Here is a 15,474-nt window from a genome sequence, read left to right on the forward strand (position 1 = left end):
CCCAATACATCCCACACATCAAATCAGCTCTCTCCAAGTTTGATCCTAGTGTCACCCATTTTAATATCAACAGAGATATAAAGTTATGAATCAATCAAAGTAGAAAGAAGGAAAAATGTATGTTTTTTTATTGACATGACTTTATTCGAAAAAAATAGTTTACAATGTTAAAAATTTTGGTAACTCGATAGTACTAACAAACTCATTCTGTTCTGTTGCATATTTCTTTCTGATTGCTTGATATCTTGATGCAGCAGTTGCTTGGAGTGAAAGGTGAATCATATTTGCAACAGGAGAAAGTTCTGACTTTGTATAGCAAAGTTGCCTTTCAAGATCTTTCGTCCAAAGTGTGCTATTGTTAGTGATGACCATTGAATAGTAAAGAATAGCAGCAGCAGTTTTTGAAGGACTAATTCCAATGAACTCTGAGTCAAGGAGAATTGATTCATTGACGTAATGAGCGAATCTATTCAAAATCATATCTGAGTTCACAAGAATAAGGAATCTACGGAGGAATTGGGAAGATAGGATTGGTGTTGTAGAGAATTCAAGAGTATTTAATAAATTAATCTCCATTCTTTGCAAACCAATAACTGTAAATGAGTCACCAGCATAGTGAACTAATTTTTCGCACTTTGGTGGATAAATTTCTTCCGTTTTAGCTGCCAAAAGGATGGCTGCTGAGCCAAGTAGTTGGAATTTGCTCTTATCAAGGTCTCTCTCCATCAAGTATCTGTCTATGTAAGCAACAATGTAGAAAAGTGTATCCGTATGCATGTTTTGCTTTTTGTGTACTTCGACAATCCAATCAATGAGAGTTGATCGCATTTTTGGTGTAATATTCGACTGATTCTCAAATAATGATGGTTGAGGAAGGTTTTCATTCTCAACACTTCTCATATAATTGTAGATCTCAAGATCATATTCTGTGCAATCTTGAGCATTCTTTTTATCTCCAATTCTAACATTGGGAAGCTGCACACTTGGGATGCCCTTTTCAACAGCAGCTGGTTTGGATCCCAAATAGCAGGAAACCGGACCTTTAATTTCACCTAATGGAACTCTAGCAAATGTTGGATTAGCATTAGCACTCATTCTGGATTTCATACCAGCATTTATTGATGAACGAGTTGCTCTGGCTGGCTGAATTAAGCCTCGAGCAGATCTCTGCGTCATAATTTAATTTTTTTAAACGTACACCAAACTTTTCTGAAATTCTATTCTAATAAGATATTCATGTCCTTTTGATTAAATTGTATGCATTTTAATCAAAATTATTTGATAGAAATGATTGGAAAATTCAAATATTTTGCTGAAGAGCCAGAATAATATCATTTGAATTCAAATAATATGAGTTTCTTTGAAAAATGCAATTATACACTTCTAATGATCAATTTGAGTGTGAAATCTTAATTCATATTCTTGTTTTCTTGTTTATTAAATAAAATGTTAAATAAAAACTAGTAATCTCCTTGGAGTTCAAATAACAAATATTGAAATCTAGAATGTCAAATTTTATTTGATAGGTTTCCTCATCTTCAATTATCTTCCAAAATATAGGTTTATATCAACTGATCATAGACACTCCAATTTCAACCTAAAGAAACACAAACATTTAATGGTGGAGTAGATAAATAGGATTTCAACGCTATCGACATCTTTCATCTAATTATTCTCATAATAAGAAGTATTTGTATTAGTTATATAATATGAGCGATCAGTTATCAATGCAAAAAAGCCTGACTTTTTTAAACTCAATCATATTATACCGACAAACCTCCTAGTTCATAGATTATTGATGCATTATCTATCAATCTTGCATAAAATCAGTCTATTAACTGCAACCTTACATATAAACAACAAGTTTTACTTAAAATAAAACAAACAATTTAAAAAATTAATTTAAATACTAGCGTCTTCTTTGAGTTCTTAAGGCAATTCTCTGCATATTATCATAATATGGAGTACACAAACACTTATTGGATGACACTGTACTAGAAGAACACTTTACAGCCTTTGTTTTGCCATATTTATCTGACACATACTCATTCCTTACGAAAATATGAGTACCATTGATTCTGTGTAACTCCGTCTCAGTGCTTGGATAGCAGAAATCAGTTATGCCGAAGTAGAAAACATCAGAATCAATATCTTCAAATGAGTTTTCGTAGAGTGCTACGTATTCATACACTACAATCTTGCTTATGTTTGTACAACGAGAGAAAGCATTAGACCTCACTATTGCGTTATCAAATATCTCAACACTTTTTAGATTTGTACAGCCATCGAAAGCTTTGCTGTATACAATACATCCAGCTGGAATTGAAATAACTTCAATTGGACATGATCTAAAAGCAAACGGATACAGAGCAGAAACAGAATTCGGAATATAAATGAATTTCAACTTATTGCATCCAGAAAAACATGATTCACCAATCATAGTTATACCTAATGGAAGGTAGATAGTTTGAAGTCCACCGCAATTCTCAAATGCATTAGCTCCAATTTCTTTGATGGTTTCTGGTAATCTTACTTCTGTGATACAACTTTGATCTTTGAATGCATTATTTGCAATAGAAACAACCTTCTTTCCAAATACTAATTTTATATCAACGATATTAACACAACTATTACTGAATCCAGATACAATATAATCATTTCCAGATGATAAATAATTAAAATCAGTATCAATTAAAGTTATTCTTGCATATCCATCACCTGAATGTCCTTTTGATGTTGTTCCATCTGGCTCGGTGATTTGTTTATTTCCACCAGTTGTAGATGCATCTGTCAAGTAGTATTTCGATGTTAGTTTGCATCCACTTGGATAGTCTTTTGCTGTTGATTCATTGTAAACATAACCGCTACCTCCACTACCTTCACTAGTATAAACAGCGGTTGTGCCTGTTTTAGGCTTTGTTTGAGAGCCACTTGAAGCACCTCCACCGTACCAACCTCCCCCTCCAGCACCTCCATTATATGCAGTATGTGCTCCTTGAAAGAAAGCACCTCCACTTGATGATGAAGTTTGTTTACCTGATTACTTCCACCTCCAGTTAGACCACCTCCAAAACCTCCGTCATCCTCTCTTCCACCACCTCCACCGCCCCCTGCAACAATTACACGTGAATAAATGTCATCTTCGTTGATTCTGATGTCTGTTCCGCCTCCTCCACCATTTCCTGGACTACTTGCTCTTCCCCAAGCGCATCCACCTCCATTGTATCCACCTTCTGCCCAATCATTATTTACACCTTTTCCGACACCTCCAACTCGGACATAGACTGTCATAGTTTCAGTTAAGTTTAAATAACCTACGGAATAACCCCCTTGACCTCCTATAAAAGCGATATTGTTTCCAGGTGTAGATCCACCATGTGCGCCCCAAACTTCTAATTTATAGTATCCAGGATCAAGAGATTGTACCTGGGATCTCCCAGTGTAAGAGAAATCCATAATCGCTTCAAAAACACAAAAAATAACTGGAAAAAACATTCAGAATCAATCACTTATATGTCAAATAATGCCAAAATCAAATCAACCTCTGAAAACAATTTTTTAACTCAGATCTAAAATCAAATCCATATATTATTGAATTTCATAAGTCCAAAATTAATAAATGATATATCCTATTGATAAATCCACAATAATTTTGGATTTACCTAAAGATTTTTCAAATGATTTAAGAATACTTAATATTTCTAGCTTGGGAAATCCTATAAATCATCTAAAATTAGGGCTGTACAAGATTTAAAAAAACATTGCCGGGTTACCGTAGAGGCCTAAAAAAATCGCGCCTCGGCGGCAAGCCGCCTCGGCATTAAGAATGCGCATCTAAATTTTTATATGTCCTTCTTCCTTTTATTTTTCCCTTCCCTTCCTTTTCTTTTTTTTTTCCCCTCCTCTTGCTCTCATTTACCTTTTTTTCCTTTTCTCATCATTTTTCAAAATTTAAAATTTTTATCAAAAATCTTGCCTATAAAAGCAGATTATGGAACCTTTTAATGCCTCTTAATCAATATTATACAGCATAAAGCATATTAAATGAAAGTAATTACGTATAAATTTATTTTATTATCTTATTTATTAATTCTTTAGCATGTATTGTTTAATATTAACTTTTCTGTACATTAAATATGATATCTCCAAAGTATGAATGCCTTGTAACGAAACGAAAACTTAATTTTATGTTGAATATTTGTCACAAACATTAGATTATTAAAATATATGTTGGATATCCCTTAGTATGAGACTTCATGACTCTTGTTGTCTAACGTGAGCTTTGGATTGCAAGCTTGCTACAGCACATAAGTATTCTGTGGTTAAAAAAACCACATGAGCTTTAAAAACTATAAAACCAAAAATAATTGTTATAATTTAAATGAAGAAGTAATTTAAAACGATTTTATTTATGATCAAATTTTATATATTTTTTTGGATCAAATCCATTTTAATAGAATTTATATACTATTCATCTATTAGTAAACACTACCGTATATTATTTTTTAAGCTATCTTATTTTTTGAACTTTTATTCAAATCTTTGGTCGCAAGAAGAATTGCATGATAAATAAAAACATTTAATCAAAGTCAATTTTATTTTTCATATTCAAATGGACTGAGTGTTAACATTTAACATTTTTTGCTAATTGTCGTCAAAATTAGGCGTAAAGCAAAAATTGATATTTCATATGGTTTTGATAGATAAGCATTATATTCCCACTCATTATATTCGTAAATTTTGAGGTTTATCCTTTGCTTTTAAGATCATTGAATTTGATTTTTATATAAAATAGTTATATATTAGAAAATAATATGAGTTTATGTGATATTATTTTTCAGAAGATTTCATTCTATATGCCTATGAAAAGTACTCTCAAAACTAACTTTTTCCTAATTATAATTAAATCTAGAATATTGTATTATGCTTAGTATTATTTCATTTTTCTCATTCAATTTAGAATTTACAAATGTCAAAAAATTGAGAGCTGTCACTTTTGATGAATTTCTGTTTATTACAGCATTGTTATTAATAATGAAAAATAAAGCTTATTTCAATGAAAATTGTTCTGCAAATTTATTTCACTTTTGACCTCACTTTTTCCGTAATTCAATTTTTTACTTTTAATATTTTAGATCTTCATAATATCATTTGAAAAATTAACCATATAAAAAATCAAGTTATCAATTCACTTTTTCCGTAATTCAAAAATCAAAAATATAAATAATATATCTTTTTATCAAATATTATTATTATATTCTATGAAAAATGAGGTCCGGAAATTTTGCGGATTCCCGTAACTCAATTTTACGGAAAAAGTGCAGTAAACTATTCAAAATACGGAAAAATTGGTGTAAACTAATGATTTTACGGTAAAATCACGGAAAGTCCCGGAAGAATATATGTGCCTATATGAAATTATACAAAAATGAATCAAACGCATTTTAAAAGATTGTTCTTGTATTATAAATGCTATTCGCAGATTTATTAGTTGAAGAAAATTACCAAATTTTTGCCGATTTACAAAAAATGATTTACAAAGCATATTTTTATAAGGCTTTAAAAATCTTTAAAATGTGACCGGTGACGGAAATCCATGGTAACCAACCGCGGTTCCCGTTTGGAATGCCATATCTAAAATGTCTAGTTATATCTATGTAAGGTAATGCAACCAACTTATAATTATATTAATTTTAAAATTAATTTGTTTCATATTCAAGCTGATAACGCATCATAACCATCAATAGTTAAACTATTTCCGCCAATTGCATTGCTTTTTTCATGGTGTCATTACCCCCATCCGACTTTAAATCCAATTTCTGATTAAATATCAAAGAAAATCAATCTTAAACAACAGAACTGAATGGAATGCCAAACAGGTGCAAGCGTACACTTAAGAAATATTTTATTCTTGTCATTTAGATATCTAAAATTTTGAAAAAGTACAAAACGCTCAGTTCGCTAACATCGGAAGAAATGTTATTTAGCTAACTATTATATATTCACTGTTTAGAAATGCTCAGTTAATATTTATATATTTTATATCCAAAATGAAACTAAAAATAAAACAAAAAATAAATAAAAAAATAAGAAAAAAAAGTTAAGCTTCGAATTGTAAAATTGCGTTCAACTGCAGATTCTTTGCGAACAGTTGCCATTCAAGAAGAACCTTGTTTAGATCCTCGATTGACTCGCAATTCTCAATTTTTGCGAAACATCCGTCGTAGAACGCGAGAGAATCCTCAGGAATAAACTGGACAGATTCATCATGAAGAGCCTGAAGCAAAGGAGGACAAAGAACCAAAGCAGGCCTCAAAATCAGTGCGACATCGTAGCAAAGAGTTGTGTGGTCATTGAGAAGGAACTGCCAAAGCAATCTCACGACATTTCTGAACTTGATTTCGATTGATTTCAGCACTTCATCGTAAACATGAGACTCAGCATTATCACAGAAGAACTTAATGATGTTTTTGGCAGAAGACATTGCTGATTTCATCAATCCCTCGTATTCCTTTCCTCTGAATACTTGTATAATGAAATCAAACATCATCTGTATGAAACAGGCATCGCAGTTTATGACTCTCTCCATGTGATAGCTGCTCAAACTGTCAACTAATGACAAAAGAATTGAAAAACACTTCAAATTGAAGAAAGACGTCATATCAATCATACTCAACAATCTGAAATACGAAGCCAACAGTTCATCAATTGTTTTGTCCTCGTAAAGATCGAATGCATCGAACATTACGTAATCTGCCTTCATAATCTCACTCATTAGTCTTGTCATTGACTTGAACGGCTTCATTACGTTCTCCATCTCTTTCTGGTCGGCCATGGAGAACTCGCTCAGCATGGAAAAGCCTCTTTTGAGTGCTTGAGCGAGTAATGCGAATAATTGGACACCGTTCGAGGAATGAGGAGGGAAGGAGATCTTGGCTGTGATATCTTTCTTCTTGTCTTTGGCGGAATACTGGTTTTCTTGTGGTTGGATGGTTGAGAAGAGGAATTTGAAGAAATCTGAAAGTAAACTGGGATCATTGATGGAATCAATGACTGTAATGATCTGTTCAAGTTTCTCAGGGAATAACCAGTAGAAGAAAGTGTCGAAATCGTTCTTTTTAGTACATGCTTGGAATGTACCGATGAAATTGTACAAAAGTGCCTTGAAAACTTCGGTTGTCAGCTGGGAAAGGAACATCTGGTAGTTCTGGTCGAGGAATCCTTGGAAATATTCAGTGGCTGGTTGAGATGATAAAGCAATTGTCGTAAGAATCCTGGAAGCGTTGATCGTGGACCTCTTATTCTTGACATTGACCATGAAATCGAAAGGATGATCGACAAATGACTGTAAAAGTATCTCAGCGTTCATTGCGTCCTTAATCTTGTTCTTAATGATGATGGAAATGACGGAATCGAGGGCATTGACGCCTAATCTGATGGTTACTTCATCATCTGGGAAGGAAATAAGAGACATCGTGATTCTTTCGATCAAAATGTTGCAGGCTTGGGCCAAATCGTGGGCCTCGCAATCCGTAATGGCTGCAAATACCTTGTCAAACTTCTTTTGGTCGGCTAAGTTCGTTCTTTTGAGTTGATGGCAGAAAATCATCAAAGATCTCTCGAGATAAGGTAGTTGTGCGTGATAGCAGGCATCTAATGTCTCCTTTGAGTTGATCAGCGTCTTCATGATCGCACAAAATGCTTGGATTTGTGGTTCATCAATTGTTTGCAAAGGTCTCTTGAGAATTGTAGCGAGAAAGCCAACAATTATGGCCATCTGCATGTCGAAGCGACGGAAGGAATCATCTACTTCGCTCGCGGAAAGAAGGGCTTGGTTAAATTGAGCTTGAGTATTAATTAAGTGGTCAATTACACTTTTTGCGAAATCTGAGAGCACATTCGCAGGGCATCTTAAAGGAATAACAGTAATACACTCATCGTACCTGCAATCATCAAAACTTTCCTCTATTTGGTCGGTGTCACTTTTTACGGGAAGTTCAATGATATTGATAATATAAGTTAAGAACATCTCGTTGAATTCGGAGATGTCTGGGACAGCATAACACCAGAGCTTCATGAGATACATCATCATGTAAGGTTGTTTAGTTATTAAACCGTTCTCAATGAACTGTAATGTTCTTTGCTTTAATAACATCAAGAAATTCTTGTATTCCTCCATGTTTTCGGTAAGCTTAGGGAAGGAAAGAATACGAATACGAATCTTATAAAGCAATTTGATAAGGAAGAAAAGTAAATCTTGATTATTCATTACAAAAGCGTCATCAGACAAAAATTGAGTAGCAGCTGTGATTGTGGCTAAGAAGGCATTGTAATGGAGCTCTTCGCTTGTGAACATGGCCCTTTTTACGCAGCCTAATTTGTAAATAATCTTAAACGCTTTTTCTGTAAAGATCGGATTGAATGCCAATGAGAAGATGAACTTGTAATTTTCGGCGCTAGTGATTTCGCTTTGCCAAATTGGCTTCAGATCCAATTCTTCTGACAAAACTTCATCTTTTGTAACTGCATTCTTCGCGATATCAACAAGGTGAACTTCTAAGGCAAGATCCATGAGTCCTAATGCTGTTTGTGTGATTTCGTCGTTGATTGTGATAGATTTTGGATCTTTTGGACCATCTGCGAGATATCTAGTGCAGTAGAGGTTGTTGCGAATAACCATGACTGCAATCATGAATACTTCGTAGGTGAAATGATATTGTAAATCGAGTTGTGTGAAAATTGCTAAATTCGCGTCTTTTGAGAAGATATCTATTAATTGCCTGAAGATGTTAAACTTCAGGTTGATCGCCTGAGGTATATCGCTTTCGAGATTTGTGTTGATTTCGTTGACAACATAGGGTAAACTGTTAAATGAAGATAAAGAAATTTTTATGATCATTGCGTATGCGGCGGTGACTTTGTCGATGGCTAAATTTGTAGATGGAGCGAATTTTGTTTGGATATTTTGAAGGCACGTTCCGTAAAAATTGAAAATATTTTCTTTACAATCAGTGATAAATTGATTTGGCCACTGCGGCGAGAATGCCCTTACCAAATTATATAATGCATTCCCAGCAAAATATTGAGCATTTGGTATTGACCAGCATTGATTTAAAATTTGAAAACATAATGGCAAATATTGGACATCACTGTTGAATGCAACGTATAGAGGATTATCTATAGATTCATATTTGTTAACAAAAGCATCAGAAGCTTGTATAATTTGTTCCTCTGTGATTGTAGCCATTTTTTTTTCTAAGTTTGTTTCAAAATTTTTTCACTTCACAACACATTACTAACTTAAAAATATTGCTTATCATAGCATAAAATACAATTTTGTAACAGAAATTTTCATTGATTTAGATTTTTAAAAATATTCCAATAAAAAATCAAATATATGACATTTTCGTATTAATAATTAGATTTTATATAGAAATCTATGAATAGTCAAATAGAAAATAATGAGTAAATGCAGATTTTTTAAAATATATTTCTTCAATTTTGTTCATTCATCTTGTTCAAAGGCTTTGATAAATTACATTCTACAGAAGATGAAAAAATTAACTTCTCATAGACTGTTCTTTCCTTTTGTTGAATTTTATGAAAATAAATTTAGCAAAGATCATATGGAGACCAATCATAGATTTAACAGTTTGTTAAGTATCAAAGATATTTGCAAGTTTTTCCGAAGTTATTAAAAATTATTTAAAATAAAAATACACTTTATAACATATAAAACAATAAAAATACACATTAAAATGGGATATCCATATCTGGGGGGCCTTCCTTTGGCTGGGCAGCTCTTTTCGGAAGGAGATCAACTTTGTTTGTTGGAGGGAAAGATCCAGGAATCAGTGTCATCAGCATTGAGTTAATTTCAAGAAGAGCCGCGTGTTTTCCGTCAGAATTAAATGAAATTTGCATCCAATTGTTGAAAACTGACGGCTGAATGATATCTTTCTCAAATAAGAATGAGAATATAGTAAGTAACAATCCTTTAGGCTCAAAGCTGTGTCTCGAAATTATTTCAACAATATAATCTAAAACAGCGTTTTGAACTGTTCTACTTTTAGTGATTGTGGCTTGGAATATTGGAAGAGCAGCATTTAGCTTAATATTAACGGAAATTAACTGTTGTTCAGTCATTTCCAAAAATGGTAAGTCGCTGCTCAATGGTTGTGAGTAAATAGCCTCTAGTATGGGGTCAATGACCATTGGAGCTACTCTGGATGATGTAAATAACGATGTACTGCCAATTTGTAAAATAGAAATCGAAGCAGGGGCTGAATTCTGGCCATCGAGGGCAAATCCGGCTGTTATACAATATATGCCTACGTATGGAAGTACACTGATTGTATTTAAGCTGTAAATAAAATTATTCAGTAAATTTCTTGTTCTGAATGCTCTGATTATCCAGAAATCACCGAATATTTCACTTAGAACCCGGAACGTATCTGTTTCTGTTAATCTCGTTTGAATTTTTGCAACAAATAAAGTAATGAAAGATTCTGCGAAATATGAAGGGCAAAACTGGTCTAAAGCATCTCTTATGCATGAATTCGTTCGTTTGGAGCGAGCTACAGTTGCAGCAAGCAAACCAACAAATTTATTAAATTGTGGCATTGTTTTAGGGTCATTTGACTCATCCCATAGGCATATTTCGCCAAACACATCAATAATAACGTTGATTAATGCATTTGTAATGACAACTGGTTTAAATACAGAAGTTGGTGAAAAATCTATTGAATTTACAACAGAAATTGTAAAAGCGTTGGGTGGTTTATCATTTATGATGTCTATGATAGATAAAGCTAATACTCTTTGCAAAAACAGCGTTGGTTGATAAGAACTAACATCTAAAAGTTTTTGGCCGAATAAATAATCAGCAATTTCTTCGTTGTATACACTCTTCGGGATGGGAACACCAGCATCATAGAGTGCTTTGAATTTTGCATCGAAATCATAATCAGATGTAATATATGCGAGAGTACATGAGTTCTTTTTAGGAACATCGATTGTATCGAACTGGGTTAAGTTGATTGAAAGTGATTTATCATCGTCTCTACTTAAATTAAAGTAAGTTGAAGGAGGTCGATCAAAAATTGAAGCTAAAACAGAGTTAATATAATGCGATTGCGAAGATTTATCAACTGAAATATAAAAAGGTTTTGTTTCTTTCGATAATCTAACCTTTAAAGTTGATGTTTCAGATAGTTTTTCATAATCCATTTTTCTTCAAAAATATTTGTCACTTTTATTTTTTTATTACCGAGTGTGGGACAAACTATCCAGTGTCACTTTTTTATCAACCTTATTTTAAAAAATTTTTTAATAAAATAATAATAAAAAATTATTTGAATCTTTTACATTAATTGTTTCTTTTTTAAAAGTACCTTTAAAGTACAATAAACAAGATTTGAATCTATTGATCCTTGTTGCAAACTTGAATATATTGCTTCAAGCATTTTCAAACATTCGACTTTTTTGTTTTCCAATATTTGTTCATGGTCATTAAGGGTTTCGTTTTGCGAAAAAAACGTACAATACGCAATTTCGCTAAAAAAACATTTAGCTAGCAATTTCGACCTTTGACTCCACTCAAGACGTCACTTTTTAAATTTTGCGGTATCATATTTTTGGAAAATCTTTATGAATATTATATAAAAAGTCTCTTTAATATCTATATTTCATATTTTTATCGATTTTTAAAGTTTTTGCGAAAAGTATTCAATTATTTTTGCTATTTGGTCGGGTAAATGTCGGATTTGCGACATTTTCTGATATGATATTCAGATTCTACGTTGATAATAATGCTTATAGAACCCTCTTGCTATTGTGTCAAAATTGCGAAACCGATAGCAAAAATATCTCGCAATATCAAAATTGAGATATTGAGTGAATTATGCATTATAGAGATTAAAAATCTGATTTGTGAAAACATCTCATCAGTTTCTAGCTAATTCAAAAATCTTTACTATCTTATTCGATTAAAATGAAAAGGGAATAGTTTCATTATGCTTTAAATGACAGCCTTATAATATAATCATAGTTTTCGCTCAATATGCAGCATTTTTTTTCGAAATCTATGGTCAATGTCCTAAATACTGATTGCTTTGCATTCATATCTCTTACATTTTCTATACCCACATCACTATTCATTGCTATTCCTATCTTTTTCATTTTTGTTTGTTTCTAGTAGTGTATATGACGGGTTGTGTGACTTTTTTTGAAAACGTAAGAATTCATACGATATTGAACGATTTCGTATCATTATTTTTGACATATGAAGTAAAAAATGTATGATTCTTACGGTTTTTATTCTTACGTTTTAGAATAAATCAAGATTTAAAAGTTTTCAAAAATGTAAGACATTTACACTCAACCCATAAATGATGTAATGATGAAATGATGAAATGATGTAATGATGAAATGAAAAATAAAAGAAGCTATATATAGATGATGTCAGATATTCCGCGATTAATTAAAACAAGTGTTTAAATCATGAATGAAATCAATGGAGTCATAATCAAAGACCTCATAAATGAGAAAAAGAAATTGAAACTAATGATTATTTGAATTTATGAAATCAATTATTTGATTCATTCTTTCTTCAATCTCTTCTATTCTTTTTGTTAAATCATCTATTTTCATTAATGAGGTGATTCTTGATTGAGGAATAGATTTCAAACTAACCACTCCTTTTATTTTTGAAATTTTGAATCCATCAACTTTAAACATTTTATTCAATTTACATGTTGTCAATTCTTCAAATAATTTTTTATTATTAGCATAATAGTCATTAAATTCTTCAACAGATGAAAAAATTTTTGTTTCAGTAATTGGTTTAACAACGTTAATTTTTTGTTGAACATTAACACTTTCATTTATTTCTTCCTCCTCTGTTTCATTTATTTTTAACATCGGTTTCATTTATCATTAAATAAAAATTAGAATATAAGTGATGAAATATATTTTTTAATTAATATTAAATCAGAAATGGCGGCAAGATTCTTTAAAAAATTATGGGATGGAATTAAGAAAGCTGCAGGTTGGGTTTATAAAAAGGTTATTAAAGGCCGCCTCAACAAAGTGACTTCACTTGAAATTCAAATATCGTATTTAAGAGTTCTAATATAAAACACTACTACTACTAATAATAATCACATTAATAAAAATGAGATATAATGAAATTTGTTGAAATCTTTTTATCTTGAGTTTTATAATAAGCATCATAAGAGTAACAGTATAAGATACTTACAAAAATATTTATATTGGCAACAATAAATATATCATATGTGAAAATTTGTTGAAATCTTTTTATCTTGAGTTTTATAATAAGCATCATAAGAGTAACAGTATAAGATACTTACAAAAATATTTATATTGGCAACAATAAATATATCATATGTGAAAATCAATTATCTATTATTTCTTTATCCCCATTAAGATGCATTAATAATAGTCATACTGAATATACATGAATAGTATATTACAAACATCATAGAATTATCGCATTAAATCATAATTTTTTTGCAATCAGAATCTCTTGGATTTGTAAAATTTAAAATAATATAACAAATATATTGTGTATACATTATGTAATGTTATAGTAAAGTTAAAAGTTGTAAAAAATAAAATTGTTTAAATTATTAAATTATTCTTGAAAACCATGAATTTGAGGTAATGGAAACGGTTCCCTCTTTTCTTGAGGCATTCCAGCAATTACATACTTTGGAATTTCTGAAGAATTTTGTGATTCATTTGAAATTATTTCTTCATCTTTTCCATTTCCGTAATCTCCTTTTCCTTTTACAATCAATTTTCTTGCCTTTCGTCTTTCTGAGCGCGCAGATCGATATTCTTCTGTCTTTTCTCGTTCCGAGCGCAACTTTTTTTCTTTGTGCTCTTCAATAAGAGAATCCCGAAGGATAGGATGAATTGGCTTAATTCCTGATAAATTACGTAGTTCAAGTAATCCTTGATATCCTTCATTGTGGTAAATTGTAGCAATATCTGTTCTGCCTTCATATGAACTGAGATAATTTGTATGTTTTGGATTAAAACGGCATGATCGAGCATTATATGACTCATTTATATGAGTTGCATAATCCGGATTAACAATTTGAAAAACTGATCCGGAATCTTTTAAAAATTCGAGTAGATGATTTCTTGCATTTTCGTTTTCAAGTCCAGCTGTCCATATAAAATGTTCTTTTTCTTCATCTTTTGTGGAATGTAAACAATATTCTGGTGAATGATTTCCAATTAGATGATCTACGGCGTGGAGCCAATAAAATAGCTTCTGTTCTTTGGAAATATGCTTATCCAATAAAGTATTAAAGAATATTTTGAGTCTGTTTTTGATACCATGAAAAATTTTTGAGTCGACGATAGGCATGTCACTTTTTGCATACTCATTAGAAGTAAGACGTTTCCAGCACAATTCGAATTTCTTTTTGCAATGGAAGCCATCTTGATATTCAACAGCATCAGGAAAATGCTTATGAACAATATTACGGGATTTATTATCCCTATCATGGCAAAAAAAGTCAATAATACCTTTTCCCACCGTATCTTCCAAAATTTGAAGAGCCTGATCAGCGGCAACAGATTCCATTTGGCATGAGGCACCAGTATAATTTCCAGCTTTACCTTTACGAGATCTAACGATTACGAATTTTGCCACAATGTCACCTTTAGGACCCATTGCTACAAACTCACACTCGTCTGCATTTCTAACATGCGAGAAATGAGCATCGATGGTGATAACAGTTCCAGGCTCAAGTTGCAATGCATGATTTTTTACACTTTTTTCAGCTAATTCCTTCGCTTTCTCGAGAATCACCTTTTGAATCCTGTAAAAGTATTGTGAAGATGGTACATCTATACCAGCCTCTCTTAATAAGTTACTTGCTTCTTGATATGCTTTACCGCAAATCAAAGTGGCAAATGTAAATGATTTGCCATCTAATTTAATTAGATCACCGAATCCTTCATATTGGACGCGAATAATCTCAGAATTTGTGGCGTCATGTACCTCCTGTGATGTCATTTGTGAAAAAACCAGAATTTTCGAAAAAGTGACACCAACTATTAAAGTTATTTTATTACTAGATTTATTTACAAATTATAAGATAATATCATTAACAAAATATATTTTTAATATAAATAAAAAACTTTTTTATACAAAAAATTACAATCAATCGATAAATATTATAAAACATTTATTCCAAAAAGATTAAGTAATAGGTGGGATCCTGCATATAATATAATTTTATGTCATAAAGCTTACAAATTTTAGATGGACCACAGTGAGAATGTGAGTGGTTAATTTAAAGGTGGTCTGATAAAGATATCGAAGCTTACTCAACACAGTATGAAGCAGTTTCTAATACACAATCTTACTAGTGGTGTTTCGGTCGCCAGCGCTCTCATAGGGGTGCTGATTTCAAAAACCACTACTTCAAATTATTC

The 15,474-nt window shown here is 31.8% G+C and overlaps 6 protein-coding genes and 1 pseudogene across 7 annotated transcripts, besides 4 other annotated features; all 7 read right to left on the reverse strand.

Moving 5' to 3' along the window:
• Positions 1–132: 132 nt before the first annotated feature.
• On the reverse strand, positions 133–1,176 carry TVAGG3_0974760 (cell division; the record flags this gene model as incomplete). Its single annotated transcript, XM_001323900.2, has 1 exon — positions 160–1,176. The coding sequence occupies one exon, from the start codon at positions 1,174–1,176 to the stop codon at positions 160–162; it is 1,017 nt and encodes a 338-aa protein (XP_001323935.1).
• A 733-nt stretch (positions 1,177–1,909) lies between these two features.
• TVAGG3_0974770 (protein kinase a regulatory subunit binding) lies at positions 1,910–2,440 on the reverse strand (the record flags this gene model as incomplete). The annotated part of the gene is made up of 1 exon (XM_001323899.1): positions 1,910–2,440. One exon carries the CDS (start codon positions 2,438–2,440, stop codon positions 1,910–1,912), a length of 531 nt encoding a protein of 176 aa, XP_001323934.1.
• Positions 2,441–2,808: 368 nt separating this feature from the next.
• On the reverse strand, positions 2,809–3,456 carry TVAGG3_0974780 (protein kinase a regulatory subunit binding; the record flags this gene model as incomplete). The annotated part of the gene is made up of 1 exon (XM_001323898.1): positions 2,809–3,456. The coding sequence occupies one exon, from the start codon at positions 3,454–3,456 to the stop codon at positions 2,809–2,811; it is 648 nt and encodes a 215-aa protein (XP_001323933.1).
• A 278-nt stretch (positions 3,457–3,734) lies between these two features.
• Positions 3,735–3,937: a mobile genetic element.
• Positions 3,938–4,980: 1,043 nt separating this feature from the next.
• Positions 4,981–5,017: a mobile genetic element.
• Positions 5,018–5,360: 343 nt separating this feature from the next.
• On the reverse strand, positions 5,361–9,251 carry TVAGG3_0974810 (exportin 4,7-related family; the record flags this gene model as incomplete). Its single annotated transcript, XM_001323897.1, has 1 exon — positions 6,101–9,247. The coding sequence occupies one exon, from the start codon at positions 9,245–9,247 to the stop codon at positions 6,101–6,103; it is 3,147 nt and encodes a 1,048-aa protein (XP_001323932.1).
• Positions 9,252–9,718: 467 nt separating this feature from the next.
• Positions 9,719–11,234, reverse strand: TVAGG3_0974820 (uncharacterized protein; the record flags this gene model as incomplete). Its single annotated transcript, XM_001323896.1, has 1 exon — positions 9,754–11,229. The coding sequence occupies one exon, from the start codon at positions 11,227–11,229 to the stop codon at positions 9,754–9,756; it is 1,476 nt and encodes a 491-aa protein (XP_001323931.1).
• Positions 11,235–11,270: 36 nt separating this feature from the next.
• Positions 11,271–11,524: a mobile genetic element.
• A 2,130-nt stretch (positions 11,525–13,654) lies between these two features.
• TVAGG3_0974850 lies at positions 13,655–14,069 on the reverse strand (annotated as a pseudogene). The gene has a single exon. A coding segment is annotated over exon 1 (415 nt).
• Positions 13,655–15,052: a mobile genetic element.
• On the reverse strand, positions 14,184–15,052 carry TVAGG3_0974860 (zebrafish ch211-108c17.2-related family; the record flags this gene model as incomplete). Its single annotated transcript, XM_001323894.2, has 1 exon — positions 14,184–15,052. A coding segment is annotated over one exon (869 nt), but the record flags the coding sequence as incomplete, so codon positions are not given.
• Positions 15,053–15,474: the final 422 nt, after the last annotated feature.

Source organism: Trichomonas vaginalis, chromosome I (genome assembly GCF_026262505.1).
Source record: "Trichomonas vaginalis G3 chromosome I, whole genome shotgun sequence".
In the NCBI taxonomy this organism is placed as follows: Eukaryota; Parabasalia; order Trichomonadida; family Trichomonadidae; genus Trichomonas; species Trichomonas vaginalis.